General features: G+C 44.9%; 1 protein-coding gene across 1 annotated transcript in view; it reads right to left on the reverse strand.

Moving 5' to 3' along the window:
• Positions 1-19,078, reverse strand: part of KIAA1549L (KIAA1549 like) — a 291,343-nt gene that overhangs the window by 72,226 nt on the left and 200,039 nt on the right. The window contains exons 11-12 of the mRNA XM_030918141.1: positions 10,505-10,668; positions 3,465-3,649 (exon numbers count right to left, since the gene is read on the reverse strand). Coding sequence (XP_030774001.1) covers positions 3,465-3,649; positions 10,505-10,668 — 349 coding nt within the window. The remainder of the gene's footprint in view (positions 1-3,464; positions 3,650-10,504; positions 10,669-19,078) is intronic.

Below are 19,078 nucleotides of genomic sequence, written 5' to 3' on the forward strand. Positions count from 1 at the left end.
AATACTACTTGCAAGTCAATTCAGGTAAATCATCTATTGCCTCTCTGTACATTTCAGCTCTGCTCTGCTTATGCTCTCTCATGTTGGGTGCATTATTACAGTAATGGTCCTAACTTGTTCATACCTCTCTGTCAATAAGCTTTGGGTACTCTTCTCTCATGCTGAGTCTGGGCTCAACCATGAGACTTGCTTTATCCAAGAGGACAGTAGCAACCACGACACAAGCAAAGATTTGAGAAATGCTTATGCTTTGGGTGTTTTTGTTGTTGCTGTTGTTTTGCTTTTTTTCCTTGCTGCCCTGCAACCACATTGTGAGAAAGCCAGGACTAGCCTGCTAGAGGACGAGAAACCACATGGACAAAGGCCCTTGCTTCCTGGGGTATTCCTGATAAGATTAGTATCAACAAGTCAGCCCAGCTGATCTGTCACCTGACTGGAGATACATAAGCAGGTGCAGCTAAGGTCAGCCAAGCCTAGCTCAGACCAGAAGAACCATCTAGCTGAGTTCAGCCCAATGTGCTGACCCACCAAAATAATGAGCTAAAAAAATGGTTGTTTTAAGTTATTAAGCTTTGGAGTGGTTTGTTATGGAGCAATAGATAACTAATCCACATGCCCCAACCTTCTTTCCTACACAGGCTGAAATCTAACCCTCTGTTCCTCTGTACCTCTTTCTGAGGTACCAAGAGTTCTTGGAAGAAAATATGCAGTCTTGTTGCTTGATTCCAGTACAAAATGTGGGTAATTGATACAGATGATCCCTCCTTCCTTCTCAAATTACTTCCTTCTCTTGGCTTTTTGGATCTTACTCTCTTTGTTCTTCTGATTCTTCTCATGCCCTTCTTCCTGACACTATTCCTTTTTCTTTGTTGATTCTTCCTCATCTGCTGGACCTCTAATCATGACAATGTTCCAGGGTTCAGTTCCTGGATCTTTTCTTTTCTCTATCTGTACTCTCCTAGGTGATCCCTCCCCGTCTCACAGAGTAATTACACACTGACAACTCCTACATTTATATTTCTACCCTGGACCTCTCCTCTAAACTCCAGACTCAAGGTTAACTGAGTTCTCAACATCTCCACTCATATATCTAATGAGCATCTCAAATGTAACATGTCCAGCACTCAAACTCTTGACCATCCCCTACAAACTACTTCTCCTCCAGTATCCCCCAGCACAATATATGGCAAATTCACTCCTCTCCACTTCTGGCACTCCACAAGAATCTATCAGCAAATCTTTTCAGCTCTTCCTTCAAAATATCTCTAAATTCCAACCACCTCTCACACCATCCGATGACACCATCATCTCTTACCTAGGTCATGGTGGTAGCCTTGTAAAGGGTCTCCCTGAGTCTACTCTGCATCCCTACAGTCTGTTTGCCACACAGCAGCCAAACTGAGCCTGTTGTATTTAATTTAATTTTATTTTGAGACAAGGCCTCGCTCTGTCATCCAGGCTGGAATGAGTGCAATGGCACAATCACAGCTCCCTGCAGCCTTGAATTCCTGCACTCAAGCCATCCTCTCACCTCAGCCTTCCCAGTAGCTGGAACTACAGGTACATACCACTGCACCTGGCTAATATTTTTATATAATTTTATTTTGTAGAGATGAGGTCTTGCTTGGTTGCCCAGGTTGGTCTCGAACTCCTGGCTTCAAGTGACCCTCCCGCCTTGGCCTCTCAAAGTGCTAGGATTACATGTGTGAGCCATGTACCCAGCCCAAAGTGAGCCTTTAAAACTGCAAGTCACATCATGTCATTGCTTTTCTCAAAACCCCCCAATGACATCTGATCTTTATTCACAATAAAATCCCAAGTCCTGACTTTGGTCTGTAAAGCCTGACATAATCAACCACCAGCAACTTGCCGGCCTCATCTGCCACCACTTCCTCCCTAGTTCATGCCAGCCCCCTTGATCCTGCTTTTCCTTAAGCATGTCAAGATGTTCCCTCCTCTGGGCGATGCACATACTGTTTCATCTGCTTGGTACATTCCTCCTGCAGATAACCTTGTGGTTCATACCTCATTTCAATCAGGTCTTTCTCAAATGTCACTTTATCAAAGAAGTCTTCCTTAGTTTCCTAGCTAAAATAGCACTATGTCTCCTTCTCCATTTCTCTATCCCATAACTATGCTTTGGTTTTCTTCTTTGTACTCATCACCACCTGATCCAGAAATAGATAGATTTTACCTGCTTCTCTATTTGTTTATTATCTATCTCTCCTCACCAGATTGTAAGCTGCCCAAGAACAGTAACTTTGTCTTGTTCACAGCAATATCCCCAGTGCCTGATAAACAGCAAATGATCAATACACATGTTAGGTAAAGGGAGGGGACAAAGGAAGGAGACACGGATGATGTAGCTTTTTCAGTCTCTACAGTGGTCTCAGGCAACAAGGAAGAAGGGAGTTGGCAACGCATGTCGGTTTAGCCAGCCAACAGAGCCTGCCATAGGGTTCATTATCTCTATAAGGCTATTGCAAAGTCCTTACAGTGAGTCTCTTGGCCTCTAAACTAACCTCTCCCATCCCTCATCCACATTGCCATCAAAGTATCCTTCTAACATATGGGTTAACATCATTGTCTTCCGAAAGACCTTTCAGTGGCTCCCCATTGCCTAGATAATAAAGGTCAGACGCCTTAGCCAGGCAGTCAAGACTTTCCAAAATTTTAATCTATCTTCTGGTTTCATTCTTCATTACACCCAGCCACCATGAACTCTGAACTCTGGGGACACTCACCGTTTAGAGAACATACATGTGCCTCTTCTCTCCCCACTCTTTTTAGACTAGATGCCCTTATATCTTCCCAACTATTCAGATCCCACTCACTTTTCAAGGCTCAGCTAAAGGATAACCTTCTCCATGAGGTTTTCCCTGTTCAGAATTAAGTTCTTCCTCCTGTCTTTGCTACAGCCCTGCAGTCTCCAGTATAGGCACCGGCACCTCATGCTCGGTATACCAGTTATTTATCTCTCTGCCTCCTCCATTATGAGACTCCTGGGGTCACAAATCAATCTTACACGTTTTTGTAGTCCTAAAGGGATGTCTGTCAAAGTGCTCTGCTTATAGTATAAACTAAATATATGGTTTTGGCTGAAATCAGAAACCCCTATTGAGAAATTGCCAGATAAAATACAGCTATACTGAATCAAAGGCACTGCTTTTAATATAAGTTTAAAATGTAAGTGTGACATCAGTGCTAATTTGCTATAGTAAATATAAGAACTAAATCTCTGCTGTTGTGGTTATCAGTGACATAAAACCTTACAAAGGGTGGCCCAGGCTAAGCAGGTATTGTGATTCTCATCATCTCCTTTAGTATCTTTTCAAATATTCAAAATCAGCATGAAGGGGAATTTTTAAACAGAACCGTGCAATTAACTTTAGGGCATCAGCTTTTCTCATCATCAATTATTTCTCTTGCTGACACAGAGAGGCAGAAGTCAGCCCCATGCCTACCTCTTCCTGGTTTCAGTGGATTTGGCAGTCTTGATGGTGCTTCCATCCTGAGCGACGTCTCTTTCCTGAGGAGCATCTCTAATGGGCAGTGGGAGGACCACCGTCTCCTGAGTCACAGGGATGACCTCCTCATCTGCCCCTTGCTGGCCCAGGTGTTGCTTGGCATAATCAAAGCCTTGCACAGGCTGCAAAGAGGAAACAGATTTGCAGTCATATTTCTAGTGAAGTGTGACTCTAACCATGGATTTAAGAGATGACAGGCAGCAAAGTACAATGATGGGACCAAACTTAGCTTTCTAATTAATAAACAAGAGTTAACTCAAATCCCCATCATTATTTCCATGTCTTCAAAATCAGAATCCATGTTAATTCCATCCAGCTACAGAATCTCTACAGATAAGACTTGCTCAGAAAAACGAAGACTGTAAACAACATGTAAACAGGTGTTTAAGAACAAACCTCTTTCAAAGATTTTAGAACACGAATTTTAAGTCAATGGATGCTGCAAATGAGAAACAACTCAATTAATACATTAAATCAATCCTGTGGATCACCTCCTGCCTAGAAATACTTGGTTACCCCTTCACTCCACTCTTGTATAGCTTTATGTGTAATAGCACGTGTGTGACTTTGCCAAGTCACTTGAACTCTGAACCTCAATTTTTTCATCTGAGAAATGAAGATAATCCTATCTGCTTTACCTCTACCACCCTTGAGTATTAAAGTGGACCACAGATCTGAACAGAGGGAAGTGTGCTATCACATGTGAAGCCATAAAATCATTAATAATGTATGGAGTCACTCTTTAATCCAGACTTCTCCCTTAAGTAGGCTGGCTCTCCTATAATTCATTCCCGAGAAACTGGCAAGGTTTTATTGCACAGTGTCTGAAATCCCAAGTGCATAAGGCAGCTCTGAACAAAATCCAACAGACATCTAGTAGTGTGAACCAAGAGGCATATTTAAACAATTCCTGAAAGTGCCTCTATTCTGCTTTATACCCCAAAGCAGTACAATACAGATTTGAGGCAGGACAGTGGGGTGGGTAAAAGTGGCAGTTTCAAAAGCAGATTGCCTGGGTTCAAATCCTGACTCCGCCATTCATTAGCTGAGTGACCTTGAATAAGTCACTGAAACTCTCTGCACATCAGTTTCTTGATCAAGCTTAAAAGATGGCCATTGTTATTACATTAATTGGAGATAATAGTATAAACAGGATAAAATTTACACATTTGTGACAGCAAAATGTAACCACTCTTAAGGGAATGCTGTAAGGATTAAATAAGAAATTCAAGTTCAGCACTTAGATAAGTGCCTAGGCAATAGTAAGTGCTCAATGAATATTAGTTATTACTTTTGCTTTCCTGATAAATCATAGTCCTGGTGAAATGGACAGCAGGGAGTTTTTTCAAGAAAATTTGCAGATGAAATTCAACCTCTGTCATTTAGAGTATATCAGAACTTGATATGATCAGCAGCCCCTCCTTCAGCAGCTAATTTAGCTAAGAAATACAACAGGAAGGTTCCAGCAGGATCTAACAATCCAGTCTAGAACTGTGGCCTAACCTGTCAAATCTCACCACTGTGTCTCAGAATAGGATGGAGTTTTATTGCTACCTCCAACAAGGCTTTTTTATTTGAGGCTGCCTATAGCTTTGCCATGGACAGTTCCCCCAGTTCCCTGAGAAACTCACTCTGGAAGTGCGATCACCCGCTTCTCTTCTCTGAGACATACACTCTGACCTATGTGGTGATCAGTGACATTCTGAGGCCAGGACCTGGGACTGCGTTTCTGAAACAGTGTTTGCTGAGGGAAGGCAGTCTCTGTTCTTTTCCTTTCCTGAACCTGGCCTACAAGAAACAGAAGAGAGCCTTCAGATGACTTGGTAATGTCCCTCAAATACTGAATTGCCTGCTCCTTCCACAACCAATTGGTCACCAATTAGATTCAATGTCTGAAATGTTTCTGGAAGCTGACTTTTACTCCCCAGGTCCACTGTTTCACTATCTCCTGCCTCTGTCTTGTTGCTTCCAATTTAGCTCGTTTCCAGGCCCACCCCTGATGAGCTTCCAAAATTATCTCCCTTAAAACACATGGTTACATCACTCCCTCATTTAAAATATAAAGGGCCTTGAATGTCTCCCCAAATGCTTTGGTTCCCCAAAGCTGAACTTGCCTGCCCAGTCTCATGTCCTGTTGGCCCCTTTTGTACCACACCTTCATGCCCCCATTATCATATTCAGTTTTGTTCCAACGACAGGGACTGTCCTTGGTGCTGAACAAACAAAGTTAAATAACTGGTTCCTCACCCTCAACGGGCTCAGTTTCAGCCTCATTTGATATTAATGGCACAGTACTAAACACAGTAAACAACTTATAGCATTGCGTCTTCACTATAGTTCAAGAAGGTAGGTATTATCATGAGTCCCCAGTTTATAGATGAAGCAACTGAGGTTTACAGAGGTTAAGCAGCCTACCCAGGCTCACAGAGCTCTGATGGAGTCAGCATTTGAACCTAGGACTATGTAACCCAGAGCTGGAACATCTAACCACTATTTGATGAGTCTTCCCACAGACGTTCCTTTCCTTCTGCAGCTTCCTATCTTGGTTAGCATCCCCTGCTGTACATGGCCTGGCTCCTGTGCAACACTCCTGGCCTGTTTGTGAGGAAGTGGGAGGCTCCAATAGCAGCTAAGACTTCCCAAGAACCTAATGATAGGGAAAGCTGGCTCTGGTCCCATCTCCTGATTTCTCTCTCCTCCCTCTGGATTTCACCCTTTACCTTTCACACTGAGTTAAAGTTATCCACTGGATATTTCAGGTGATTGAGTCAATGATGGATGATGTACACAAAGAAAGATTTTAAGAAATTCCGAGCTTAAAAGGTGGCCATTGCTATTAGGTTAATTACACCTGTGTTATTAATCACAACAATCCCTGTGTATGTTTGGTACTTACAGCATGCAAAACACTGATATCTCATCCTGCAACAAACCTGTGAAGTAAGCAAGGCAAACACCACAGCCTTCATTTCACAGATAAGAAAACAAAAGCTCAGAGAGGTTCAGTGACTTGCCCAAGATCACACAGCTAAGTGGCGCAGGACTTAAGACTACTACTCCCTCACTCTTCTGACTCCCAGGGTACTGGTCTTTTAGCTTTCAACTGGAAAATTATGTGAGATTAATCAATTGCCCATTAGACACATTAGTGACTCCTAACCCCAATAATAAAATATCATGAAGTAGCTACAGTTATTTCAGTTAGTTTTATAAAATTATCAAATCAAAATAATCTCCAAAAATTTCAATGGTGGATACACTGCCAAGACCTTTTCAGAAAAAAAGCATGGGTAACAATAAAAGCCAACTTACAAGTAGTATTTATTATGTACCAGACATATCTCAAAGTGATGTATATATATTAACTCACCTAATTCTCACAACACTCTATGTACGATTATTGTTATATCTCCATTTTACAGATGGAAAAATTGAGGCACAGAGGTTAAGTAACTTTCCTGATGTTTAACTTTTCTATTGTTCCAACAACAGGGACTGTCCTTGGTGCTGAACATATAAAGTTAAATAAACTGGTTCCTCACCCTCAAGGAGCTCAGTTTCAGCCTCATTTGATATTAATGGCACAGTACTAAACACAGTACATAACTTATGTCATTGCATCTTCACTATAGTTCAAGAAGGTAGGTATTATCATGAGTTCCCAGTTTACAGATGAAGCAATTGAGGTTTAGAGAGGTTAAGCAACTTACCTAGGCTCACAGAGCTGGGTAAGTTATCCTATAGATACCCTATAGATAGCATCCTACAGATAGTAGTGGGAAAGAAGAAGCCGCTGGCTGTTCTTAGGGCATGACTGGCCTGTCCAAAGCAGATGTTCATGCAAAAGATTACAGACCCTTCACGCTCCATCCTGCATCTGAATATGGTCCTATATACCCTCTCCTAAGGTGGCCTCTTCCAGGGAAACATGATCTCTTCAATTCTATGAAGGGAAAAACTAGAAAAACGGCTGTACATCCAATGACAGAGTAAAGAGTTGTGAACTCGGAAGAAAGGAGGTGACAAAAGTCATGATGCTGGCCCTCTTGCATGTATCATTTTTCACCATTCTACCTGCAGAAGCCCACCTGACAACAATGAGAATGGGGTAGTCCGTGGTACCTTGTCTCTGAAGAAGGGTGAGGGTATCCATACCCTGGCCTCAGCTCCCAGGAAAGCCACACTCACCTCCTCTGCTTAGCATGTTAAGTTTATTACTGAGTCTCGGGAAGGATCCCTGGGACTGCCCTCTGGCACTGTAGCCTGAATTCTAAAGATGTAGCGATGTCCCCAGGACCGTCCTCCTAGTCTATGGATTGGTGGTGAAGGCTAACATTTTTGTTCTGCCTCGTCCCTTCACGTTAATTGAATTCTGTTCACACACACAAGGTGGTGAGAAGTGATGCAGGAAGCTCTCTCCTCTCTCCAACACTGCAGTGTCCCTGGGTTGTAATGGCAGAAGAACCGCAGTAAGCAGGAGGCAGTTCCATCCTGCTGGTTTCCCATGATAAAAGGGCTTTGGGAATCAAAGTATGTAGCACAGCCTCATGGAGGGGGAAACCAACCAGCTCCACCGCACACAAGTGAATTCAATCATCTCATGGAACATAAATTTGCTTGACGTTCAATGTCAGCCAGGTATCTCACAAAGCCCTGTGTACAGAGTAGGACACAGAAGGAGCTACGGAAAACCACAAATGCTCATCTGTCCTAGCTTCAGACAGCCTTCAAGCCAGAAGCTATGCGGAAATCATGTGTTGCCCAACTCATTTTGGCAGATTAGTACAATTTTGGTCTAATCTATAACATAAATATGCCTCTTACAATCTAAGTATGGCATGTTTTATATTCCTGGATGTGGGTACAGTTAGATTCTGGTTATTACCGTTATGTGTAAAAGGCTCATGTTGTAACTAAGCTGAGATGGAGATGAAATACACACTCTTTTTTTTTTTTTTTTTTTTTTTTGAGATGGAGTTTTGCTCTTGTTGCCCAGGCTAGAGTGCAATGGCGTGATCTTGGCTCACCATAACCTCTGCCTCCCAGGTTCCAGCAATTCTCCTGCCTCAGCCTCCCAAGTAGGCATGTGCCACCACACCTGGCTAATTTTGTATTTTTAGTAGAGATGGGGTTTCTCCATGTTGGTCAGGCTGGTCTCGAACTCCTGACCTCAGGTGATCTGCCCTCAGCCTCCCAAAGTGCTGGGATTACAGGCGTGAGCCACAGTGCCCAACCAAAATACATACTCTTGGAAGAGTTTCATCTTTCACTGCTTGGGCAATTCCAATGTACACTTCTTACCAACATCCTGCTGTGTCTGGGAAGCAGGTGCCTTTGTGTCAACTGAAACAGAACAACATGCTTTGGGGTTTAGCTCTTCAATAGACAGAGTATCTAATCAAGCTGCAGCATCAAAAAAGTTGTATCAGTTTAACAAACAATAAAATCCTTTGATTTCTTTTGCTGAAGCGAGGTGTGATCATCAAGAAAGAACTAAGGCATGAGTGACCTCTGCAAGGACAATCTCCATGGCTGACACGCATTCCAGTGGCTCTGGAATATGAGGGGTAGTTCGCTGTTTCATTCCTACACAGGTGGACAAAGCTCAGATCTTCAGAGCTGGAAAAGGATTCTAAATGCCAAATCTCAGGGTTCAGGTAGGTGTATAATGGAGAAAATGCTCCAAGACTCGGATGTGAGCCTCAGTCACCCCTCTGCTGCTAGCATGACTTTGGACAAAGCCCGAAGTCTCTCTTTCCCTTGGGTGTTTTGGCAGTAAAATGAAGATAATAAAACCTTCCCTGACTACGAGCTACCTCATAAAACTGCTGTGATGAACAAATGAGGTGACAGACCTCGAGGAGCCCAGCAAACTGTAAGGCATTATTTAAGCATCAGGTATGACAGTTAGTTATTTCCCTCATGGAATATCATGAAGGGAGCAACGTGACCGGGAAATCAGCCTGCAGCATGCCCTAGTCCATTTCTCTCCCAGTGACTGGAGGTGGGTGGTACAGAGATGTGGAGGCCACAGTGGGTGGGTGGGGCTCCAGGACAGGCTTCAGTGGAGCCACTGAACGGGGGTTTCTGGCTGCCCATCCAAAGTCCTGCAGCTTCTCCATCATGGTGGCCTCTGAAGATGTCACTCCAACCAAGCATGTGCTCCAGAGAGCCTTGCATTAGGAGCCAAGAGGCTTTGTCTAAGTCAGTTTGGGCTGTTGTAACAAAACACCACAGGCTGGGTGGCCTATAAACGACAGAAGTTTATTTCTCACAATTCTGGAGACTGGGAAGTCCAAGATCAAGGTGCCAGGATGGTCAGAGGTGAGGGACCTCTTCTGGGCTGCAGGCTGCCAACGTCTTGTGTCTTCACGTGGTTAAAGAAGCAAGGAAGCTCTCTAGGGCCTCTTTTTTAAGGGCATTAATCTCATTCCCGGGGGTTTCACCCTCATGACCTAATCATCTCCCAAAGGCCCTATCTCCTAATACCATCACATTGGGGGTCAGAATTTCAGCATATAAATCTGTGGACCACAACGTTCAGAACATAGCAGACCTGATTCTACCAGCAGTTCTGCCACTTACTAATCATATGACCTTGAAAGAGTTGCTTTTCATGGGTGAAAGGAGGGAGTCTGATTACATTATCTCTAAAATCCCTTTCAGGTCTCTTTAGCTTGTAGTTTTCTATGCCTTGGTTTCCTCATCTGCAAAATAATAGTCCTTCCTCCAAGGGCAGCTGTGAGAATTAGAGAGCTGCTATATATAAAGCGCTTGGAAGCACTGATGGCAGAATGGGCATCAGATAACCACGAGCCATCAGGTCCTGAGGCTAAAAGGAAGGGTCTCCTTCAAAATGAGGACCTGCCCTGATGTTTCTGCAGGCTCTTGCAATGGCCTCAAAAGGCAAGAGGGAACGGCAGGCTGAGCTCCCGCCGGCCTGTGCTCCTGCCCCTCTCCCCACCACTTCCATATACCTTTGCTCTCTGCGGTAGGTTTATCATGGTGTCGGGCTTGAAGTCGTTCTTGTTCTTCCTGCAGAGCACGGCAGTGATGATGATGATGATGACGGTGACCACGGCGATGGGCGCCAGCACTGCAGCGATGATCCACAGGTTATTGGGTGGGTTCTTCACCACGGCTGTGGGAAAGAGCCAGCAGGAGGGACATGACAAGCAGCACTGGGAAGAGGAAAGCAACCCAGACATAACCCCCCACCCCAGTCCCAAGTCACGGACAGAAGGATGTGGGGGGTTAAAAGGGTTTGGGGTTAGAAAGCCTCCACCTCCGCAGCCATGTGACCTTGGACAAGTGACTTAAGCTCCCTGAGTCTCAGTTTCCTCATCTGTAAAACAGGCTGTCACTTTGTAGTGTTTTTGGTGTGGTCTCTAGTAGCTGCTCAGTAAATGCTAGGGTTCACTACTACTGAGAGGAAGAGGAGAAAAAGATGGATCAGTAACAATTTTCCCCACAGGTGATGTCCACAAGTCAAAAGAAAAGTGAAGAGGAGAAACGTGAGGATTAGAAATGTGTGCTGGAATCAGGAGGCAAAAGCCACAGAGAAATGACTCTCAATATTGTAGTGTAGTCACCCTGAGAGTGAGCAACGAGTAAAATGTAACATGAGCAGATGGATCTCCCCCAGAATAGCTGGCTGGGAGCTTGGAAATGCCTCGGTCTAGTCAAAAGCCTCAGGCTGTTCTCAGAACCAGAGTAAAGAAGAGCAACCAAAGTGATTGGCAGCAGGAAGGCTATGCTATTAAAACAGTAGGTGCCTCGGGGTGAGGGGGGGCTGGGATGAATTAACCGGAAAGGGCAACAGGGTGATGGTCATGCTCTGTATCATGATAGAGACTTGGGTTACATGGGTGTATACATTTGCCAAAGCTCATCATATGATTTACTTGAGACAGAAAAAGTGTTGACAAGTTAAAAGGAGAAGTCTCTTCTCTATGGTAGGTTTGGCCCGTAGTTTAAATTAATATATTGGCAATCTTGTTTATATATCAAACTCTTACAAGCCTAGTTAGCATGAGTTGATCCTCCTGATCCTGCTGAACCTGGGGGCCACTAGGCAAAACTGAGGCCCAGACCCTGGAATATGAACACCCCACCAGTAAGTGTCACATGGTGAGACCTGCCTGAGGAGCCAGCCAGTCTTCCTCTCTGATTTCAACCAAGCCCTGACATCAAGTGGTTCCTCATTAGCCAAGATCTACCTCTCATCTGGCTGCCCTTAGGCTCAGAATACTATTAGTACAGAAGAGCTTTTTCTCCACAGTTTTTATCAATCGGTGATTAATCACATTATTAACTTCTGAAAACAGCTCATTAGATAACATGTTTCTGTTGACATTAAACACTTAATTGCTCCTGCTTTTAGCAATTCAGTATTTACACGTGAGTATTCTGCCATTAACATTTTTTAAAGCTTATAGCTTCTGTGAAAAATATCAGTATGCCTCTTTTTAGTTAGGTTATTCTATCCTGATGGAGAAAAATGTACAGTGCATCAGTGTATACCCGAAATAAATACATATTTTTTTTTTATTAGCAAGACTGTTCAGCTTTTACCCAGTTTTATTGTTTTAGTGGAGGCGCTTCTTCTTGGTGCAGTATGTAAAATCCCCTCACCTTCATTTACATAAACAGAACAGATTTTATCTTAGATGCATCAGTAAATTAATTTAAAGGTCAAAACAAGAGTAAAGTTAGGTCAACTGAAGTCATCCAAACTCAATGTCGTGTTCATTAGCATAATTACCTAAAAGTACAAAGTCATGTCTAAAGGTGAAAAGGAATGAATGGTTATTTAAATTGCAAGAATTTCAGTACAGGACTGATAGGAAAACCCATTTCCTGAGTGCCTACTGTGTGTTAGGCGCTGTGATAGGTCCTTTGCCTGCGTACTTTTCTTATCCCCAATATGCTGATGAGGAAACTGAGACCTAGAGAGGTCAGAGGTTTCTATGAAAAGTCATTTCTCTGAAATAAACAGTTAAAGTCGGTTCCGAGTTAACACACGTGAATAAAAGTGTGTGCTTATGTGCATGTGTACACACACGTACATGTGTACACACACACACATACAGTATTTGTCAGAAGGAATGCAGTCAAAGAGTCCAAATAATCTAACACAAAATAAATTATTCTCATGTACAGCAAATGTTGAAAGGAGAAGGAATCCATTCAAAAGTGTTTCCAGTTTGTTTTTGTGGCCATCACCTATGTCTCAAATATTAGAGCTCATAACTGGGGTGACTGGATGCAGGGGAGAGTCCTCAGGGGGCCCAGAGGCTGGCTAGTACTCAGTCCACATCGTTCTCCCACCAAACCCTCCCATGGCTTCTCTTCCCACTGGGGGCCCAGCCCATAAGGCCCTAGCGACCATGGCCGCCCTTCTGTGCCTCTGACCTCATGGCTAGGACTCTGCTCCCTCAATGACCTCGGTGCTGGGTGCCAGACTGTCGTCTCTCTGCCTGGAACCTGGCCCCCAGATAACCTCAGGGACCCTTGCCTCCCTCCCCTTCTTCAGGTGGTCACTCAGGGGTTACTTCCTTACTGATTCTCTTCTTGACCCCCCCAACAATTTAAAATAGTAACCACTATCTTATCAACATGCTCTAGCCCTTCCCTGCCCAACTTTTCTCCATAGCACTAATCAGCACTGAACATGTTAATTATTTATTTAGTTTCCTTGATCTGCCCACCCTAGAACATAAGCTCCACGAGGGCAGGGTTTTTGTCCACTTCATTCACTGCTGTTATCTCCAGTGCCCAGCACATAACAGGTGCTCAATAAATATCTGTTAAAGAAGTGAATAAACATGAGTCCTCTTCGCCAGAGGGTCAGTCTATTTCTTTAAGTGGCTTTTTTTCTTTTTCTTTTTCGAGACAGAATCTCACTCTGTCCCCCAGGTTGGAGTAATGGCACGATCTCAGCTCACTGCAACCTCCGCTTCCCAGCTTCAAGCCATTCTTGTGCCTCAGCCTCCCAAGTAGCTGGGATTACAGGCACCCACCACAACGCCCAGCTAAGTTTTTTTTATTTTTAATAGAGACGGGGTTTCTCCATGTTATCCAGGCTGGTCTGAAACTCCTGACCTCAGGTGATCCACCCACCTCAGCCTCCCAAAGAGATGGGATTATAGGTGTGAGCCACTGCGCCCAGCCAAGTAGCATTTTTTGAGATAAATGTCTGGTGGCCATGTAAAGCAAACCACTTCCTGCTCTGGTATGCTTCTCCTTGGGGCGAATTTTCCCTATTCCGTCAGCTGGATAACAACTCTGAAGTGCCTCTCACTCCAGACCCTGCAAATGGACCAGATGCAAACCTCCAGCTGCTTCCACGAAGTCAAATGTTGCCTCGTCACCCAGAGGTGATGGGGTGAGTCACATGGGCACAGCATGCTCCAGTCTTGGCCCTAGAATTAGTAATTCAGAAGGCTCTAGAACACACAGAATGCAGACACTCTCCCTTGAGAGAGACAAAGTATTCAACACTGTGACTCTCTATTCAAAGCCCTGACCTCAGATGAACATTGTCAGCTGCTTTTGAAACTACTGGGAGAAAATGGGATTTTAAAGATCTCTGCTCTCTTCTCCTTCATTGGCCTTATCTTCATCCTCATCTGCTCCTGGGGTGGACATACTTCCCAGAGGACGTCCTCTTGCTTTCCTCTTCCATCCACTAACTACGTTCCTTCACCAGGCACTCACATTTTCCCCAGGATTTTAATTCTAATCTCTATCTACAGAATTCTCAAAGTCTGTAATGTTACCTTGAATCTCTCTCCAGAGGTCTAGGCTTGAATTCCCAACACCTTTCTTAACCTTCATAGGATATCCTATCAGCACCCTTGATATCCCATCAGTGCCCCCAGTTCTGGGGCACCTGTTGAGCACATAGTAAGTGGCAGCTGAATCTCCTTTATCCATGAGGTTGGAGGACTACAGGAGAGAAATGAAGAAGAAAGGAGATTGAGAACCCATATAATACAGAGAAAAGGGTGCAACTAATGAAGAGGGAAAGGGGACTGGAGAGGAGAGGCACTGTTAGAAGGCAGAAGGTAATTTATTGTTTGAGCTTTGTGGAGTTTAAGGGGATAATGACATATCATAGGGGTGCCAGTGGGATATTGTTGGGTGTTACTGGAATACCGATGGAGAGATTCAGCTGCCACTTACTATGTGCTTAACGGGGGCCCTAGGATTGCACCAAGCCCTTTACAGGCAACAATTATCTCTTTTAATCTCCTATGTAGCTCTATTAGGGAGGTGTTTTTTATGTTACCATTTTATAGGTGGGGAAAATGAAGGTCAGAGAGGCTAATTAACTTGACTCCAAGCTCCATAACCAGAAAGTGGAAGAGCAGGGGCTGGGCCTGGGTTACCTTATTTCAAAGGCTCTTCTCTCAAGTGCTATGGTGTCTCCTAATCACATGCCTCTCTCGGCACCTAGCAGAGGCATCTGGTGAAGAGCGGTTCCTTTGCCTTCACAAGAATTGAACCAGGAAGGAACTGGAGCTAGATCTTCCAAGATGAATGAGATGCGGCACCTGCTTTTAAAGAGCTCATGAGAGAGACAGAAAACAACTGTTATGGCCCAATGTGAGGAGGGCAATGGGGGCTCCTGGAACCGAGGGAGACGGAGGGCTGTGCCTCGGGGGCCAAGGAAGGCTTCAAGGGAGAGGGAACATGCAGGATGAAAACCCCTGCATGGCTTTAGATATGAAGGAGAGAAACGCAGGCCACATGGCTGGAAAAGCAGCCTGAGACCAGGCTGTGCAGTCCTGAACGCTTGCTGGGTGCACCTGCTGTGAAGACAGGAGTTTGGATTTTATTCTGTGAATGACAGGAGCCAGCAAGTATTTTTTTCAAAGTGGAGTCGATGTAAGATCAGAATCCATGTTTTATTACAATGACTCTAATTACAATGTGGAAGGCATATTAACGGGAGTCATTTTGGAAGCTACTGTCATGGTCCAAGTGGGAGAGAATGATGGGATGGAAAAAAGGAAATGGATTTGTGAGTGACTGTGGAAGACAACTGAGAGGACCAAGTGAATTTGAAGGAGACAAAGGAGTGAGGCTGGAAGGGTCAGAGGGTGGCAGCCTTGGAGCCTGGCCAAACAGTTTGAATCTTGGCTCTCTTGAGTGATAGCTGAGCCTCTGGGCCATTCCTCACCTCCCAGACTCTCACTCCCCAAAGGCTCCATGACTCTAACCTGACAGGATCTCTCTCTCCTGTCCTGGCCCCTGACCCCATCCACTGCTCCCCATTAACTGCCACCAGCAAAGTCCCTTAGCCTCACCCGGTCCTCCCGACACTTCATTCACCTCTGCTCAGCATGAAGCAGCTCTCCTTCTCATGCCTGTCCCAAGTACCTCAAGGCCTCGGGTAGCCTTGAGGAGTGAAGGAAGAGAGTCTTGGCTAAAAAAGTCATTTTGAGAATAAGACTGCAGAGAGTGACCATCACAGAACTGTTACGGAACTGACAGGTCAAAGCAGCAGATGGCTGGAACAGAAGAAGTGTTAAGAGAGGAAGAGATACTGAGCCAGGTGCATAAATCTCCAGTGAGTGATGGGGACCTCTTGGGGCCCTGAGGTGACTGCAGCAAAGAAGGAGGAGCTTCAAAGGACCTGGGATTGAAAAAGAGAAGAAGTGGTATGGACACAGCCACGAGGATTAAGGAGAAGTGGAGCCCTGCCTGTCTATCTTCAGGCACTTTTTGGGCAGTCTGCTCTGCCATTCTCAGTGTGTATTACCACACCCCAGCTCAGATCCACCCCACACACCTCAATCTCAGCTGCCTACTTCATTTCACTATGCCCAAGGGAGCACAAACAATCGGAGACAGCGTCCGCAAGCTTCCATCACCATGTGTCCCCTGTACTCCACTTTCCCCTCATTAGAAAGGACCAGCTGTCCCTGCAGACCCCTCCAACTGTGCACCAGATCCCATTGCCTCATTCATGGACAGATTTTTCACCTACTATTCCTGCCTCTCTCTTCTGCATCGTCAGCTTCTCCCTCTCCATGACAGCATCCCCTCAATATTCAAACACACACCAATTCAAGCTTTCTAGCTTTTGTTTGGGTTCTCAATGCCTGGGATGCCATACAGCCCCTCCAGCAACTGCCCCAGAAGATTTCCTTCCCTTTGCTGTCACTGCTTCCCCACACCTTATTCTTCTTCTCAGCCCATCTGGTTGCAAAACCACTCCTGCTAAGGTCACAACCTCCAATCCCCTTAATCTCTACCCTATCACTCCCTGCCTCTTGGGAATATACATCAACACAGCTCTCTCCCTCCCCTGAGATCTGCTGTCCTTGCTTACTTTCTGAACCCCATGATCTCCTCCCATCTCCCTGGCTGCTCCTGGTCAGTGTCCTCTGCTCGCTGTCACTCTTCCCACATGTGGATTCCCCAGGGCTCAGTTTCTCCCTTTTCTCTGTAGTTAAACCCACCTGGTTATTCTCACCTATTCCCTTAGCTCTAAATGTCACCTATATGTTGATGACTCCTGAGTTTATGTCTTCCAAGATCCACGTGGATGTCTAGTAGACATCTCACACCTAACATGTCTACAACCAAAATCCCAGCTCCATCTCCCCTGTTCCCATTCCAACCCCACTTATCCTCTTTGACCTGCACCTTCTGCATCTCAAAAAATGGCATCACAACCAATGCTCAAGCCAGCACCTACGAGTCACCCTTGATTCCTCTGAGTCCCGCTTCCTTCCCTGGCTACACACAGAATCATTATCTTGCGCCATTGACTCTGTCCCCTGAAATATCCCGAATCTGTTCACTTCTCTGATGGTCCACTTTCAATACCTTCAACTCGCGCCTGGGCACCTGCAGTGGTTTTCACTCCCATCCTCTATGATTTACTCCTCACCTGGAGAGAGGGAGAAAGAGCTGAGAACAGAATGCTCTGGAGTCCACATAAAGATGATGTGGCAAAACAGATGAAACAAGATGTTGAGCGGGTGAGGACGGAGCCCACAGGGAGGGAAGGGGAGAGGTGCAAAGGAAGAGAATCTTGGTTAAAAATGTCATTTTGAAAAACAAGATTGCAGAGAGTGACCATCGTCATTCCTAGACAAAGTTGTGTCTGTGAGGATGTGCTGGCCGAGCAAGACAATACAAGGTCTGGACCATCACCCTGGAAGCAAAAGTAAACTGGATGAAGACAAGAGCTGAGCAGGAGAGGAAGACCAAGAGCCAGGTGTCAGGGACTTGGAGAGCACAGACATAAGCTAGGAAAGCAAACCTACGGGAGATGACCTTTCCTGCCTTCACGCTCAGTATGCTGCCAAATACTAACATTTCTACCACCCAATCTCTCACCTTCACACCCTTTCCCCTTCCCTTACTCTCTTTATAGCTTTTGTTTGGGTTCCCAATGCCTGGGACGCCATAGAGCCTCCTCACCAGTCCTGACACTTTCTGTCTGCTCCCATCCTGGACACTGCTGACCAATTAAGTTTCCTAAAAATGGGCAGTTCCAATGATATTACTCCTTAGCTCAGAAATCTTCATCAGCACCCCACAGCTGATCAGAGTGTGTACTGTCTCCTTCCCTGTCATTCAAGGCCTTAGTCTCCGGATCAATACACCTTTCCAATTCCATTAACTCTTCCATGGGTGTCGGCGCCCCAGGCAACCTGAACTACTTTTCAAGCACACCTGGTGCTTTTCACCTCCATTCTTTCGCTCATGCTGCCCTCTCTTTCTGGAATACGCACACCCTCTTCTCCCTCTGCTGAAATCTTCAAGTGTCATGTAGTTAAGAACACAGGTTCAAAGTCAGACAGACAGACAGATGTAGATTAATATCCCAGCCACCTAAGCACTTGTTCTGTGATGCCAAGCAGGTTATTTCATTTTTCTGAGACTTGGTTTCCTTTCCTGTGGTTTAGATCTGAGTAAACACTGCCCCAATGAGAATAGAAAGTGAGAAAATCTAGGTGAAGTAACTAGCATAGCAGCTGCCACAGGGGAGGGTATTCAAAGAGACAGCTATTATTTTTAACATCCTTCCTCTGCTCACCCTTTCCAGATGCCCCTTCGAAGCAAACCCTCCCTCTGCTGACCCTGTATCACACACTGCCTTTTGCAGCACTTTCCTGTGTTATGTGCCATTGCACCTGCATTAAGTCTCCCTGCTCCTTAAGGGCAGAAGCCAGGTCTCACCCACTTCCATACATCCTCCAGCACTAAGCGACTTCATGTAGAACTTTATAAATGTTTGTTAAGTCAAATTATCTTTAATCCCCCTGGCATACAAAAATAAACTCAGCTACAGTGATTTTCATGGCTGTTCACTAGATTATGCTAAGGAAGAAGGGTGGGTAGGACTTGGGGGCAAAGTAATATCATTGCCATCCTTCCAATATCCAAAACATATCCCTTATTGCTTGAAACAACACAGAAACATAGCTGATTGATTTAAGACCCTTCCAGAATACAAATATGTTTAGCTCTGAGACCATTAACATGAGTTTGGGGAATCATTTTGATTTTCAGGAAACATTTAATGG

The sequence above is a fragment of the Rhinopithecus roxellana genome, chromosome 15 (assembly GCF_007565055.1).
Source record: "Rhinopithecus roxellana isolate Shanxi Qingling chromosome 15, ASM756505v1, whole genome shotgun sequence".
Classification (NCBI taxonomy): Eukaryota; Metazoa; Chordata; class Mammalia; order Primates; family Cercopithecidae; genus Rhinopithecus; species Rhinopithecus roxellana.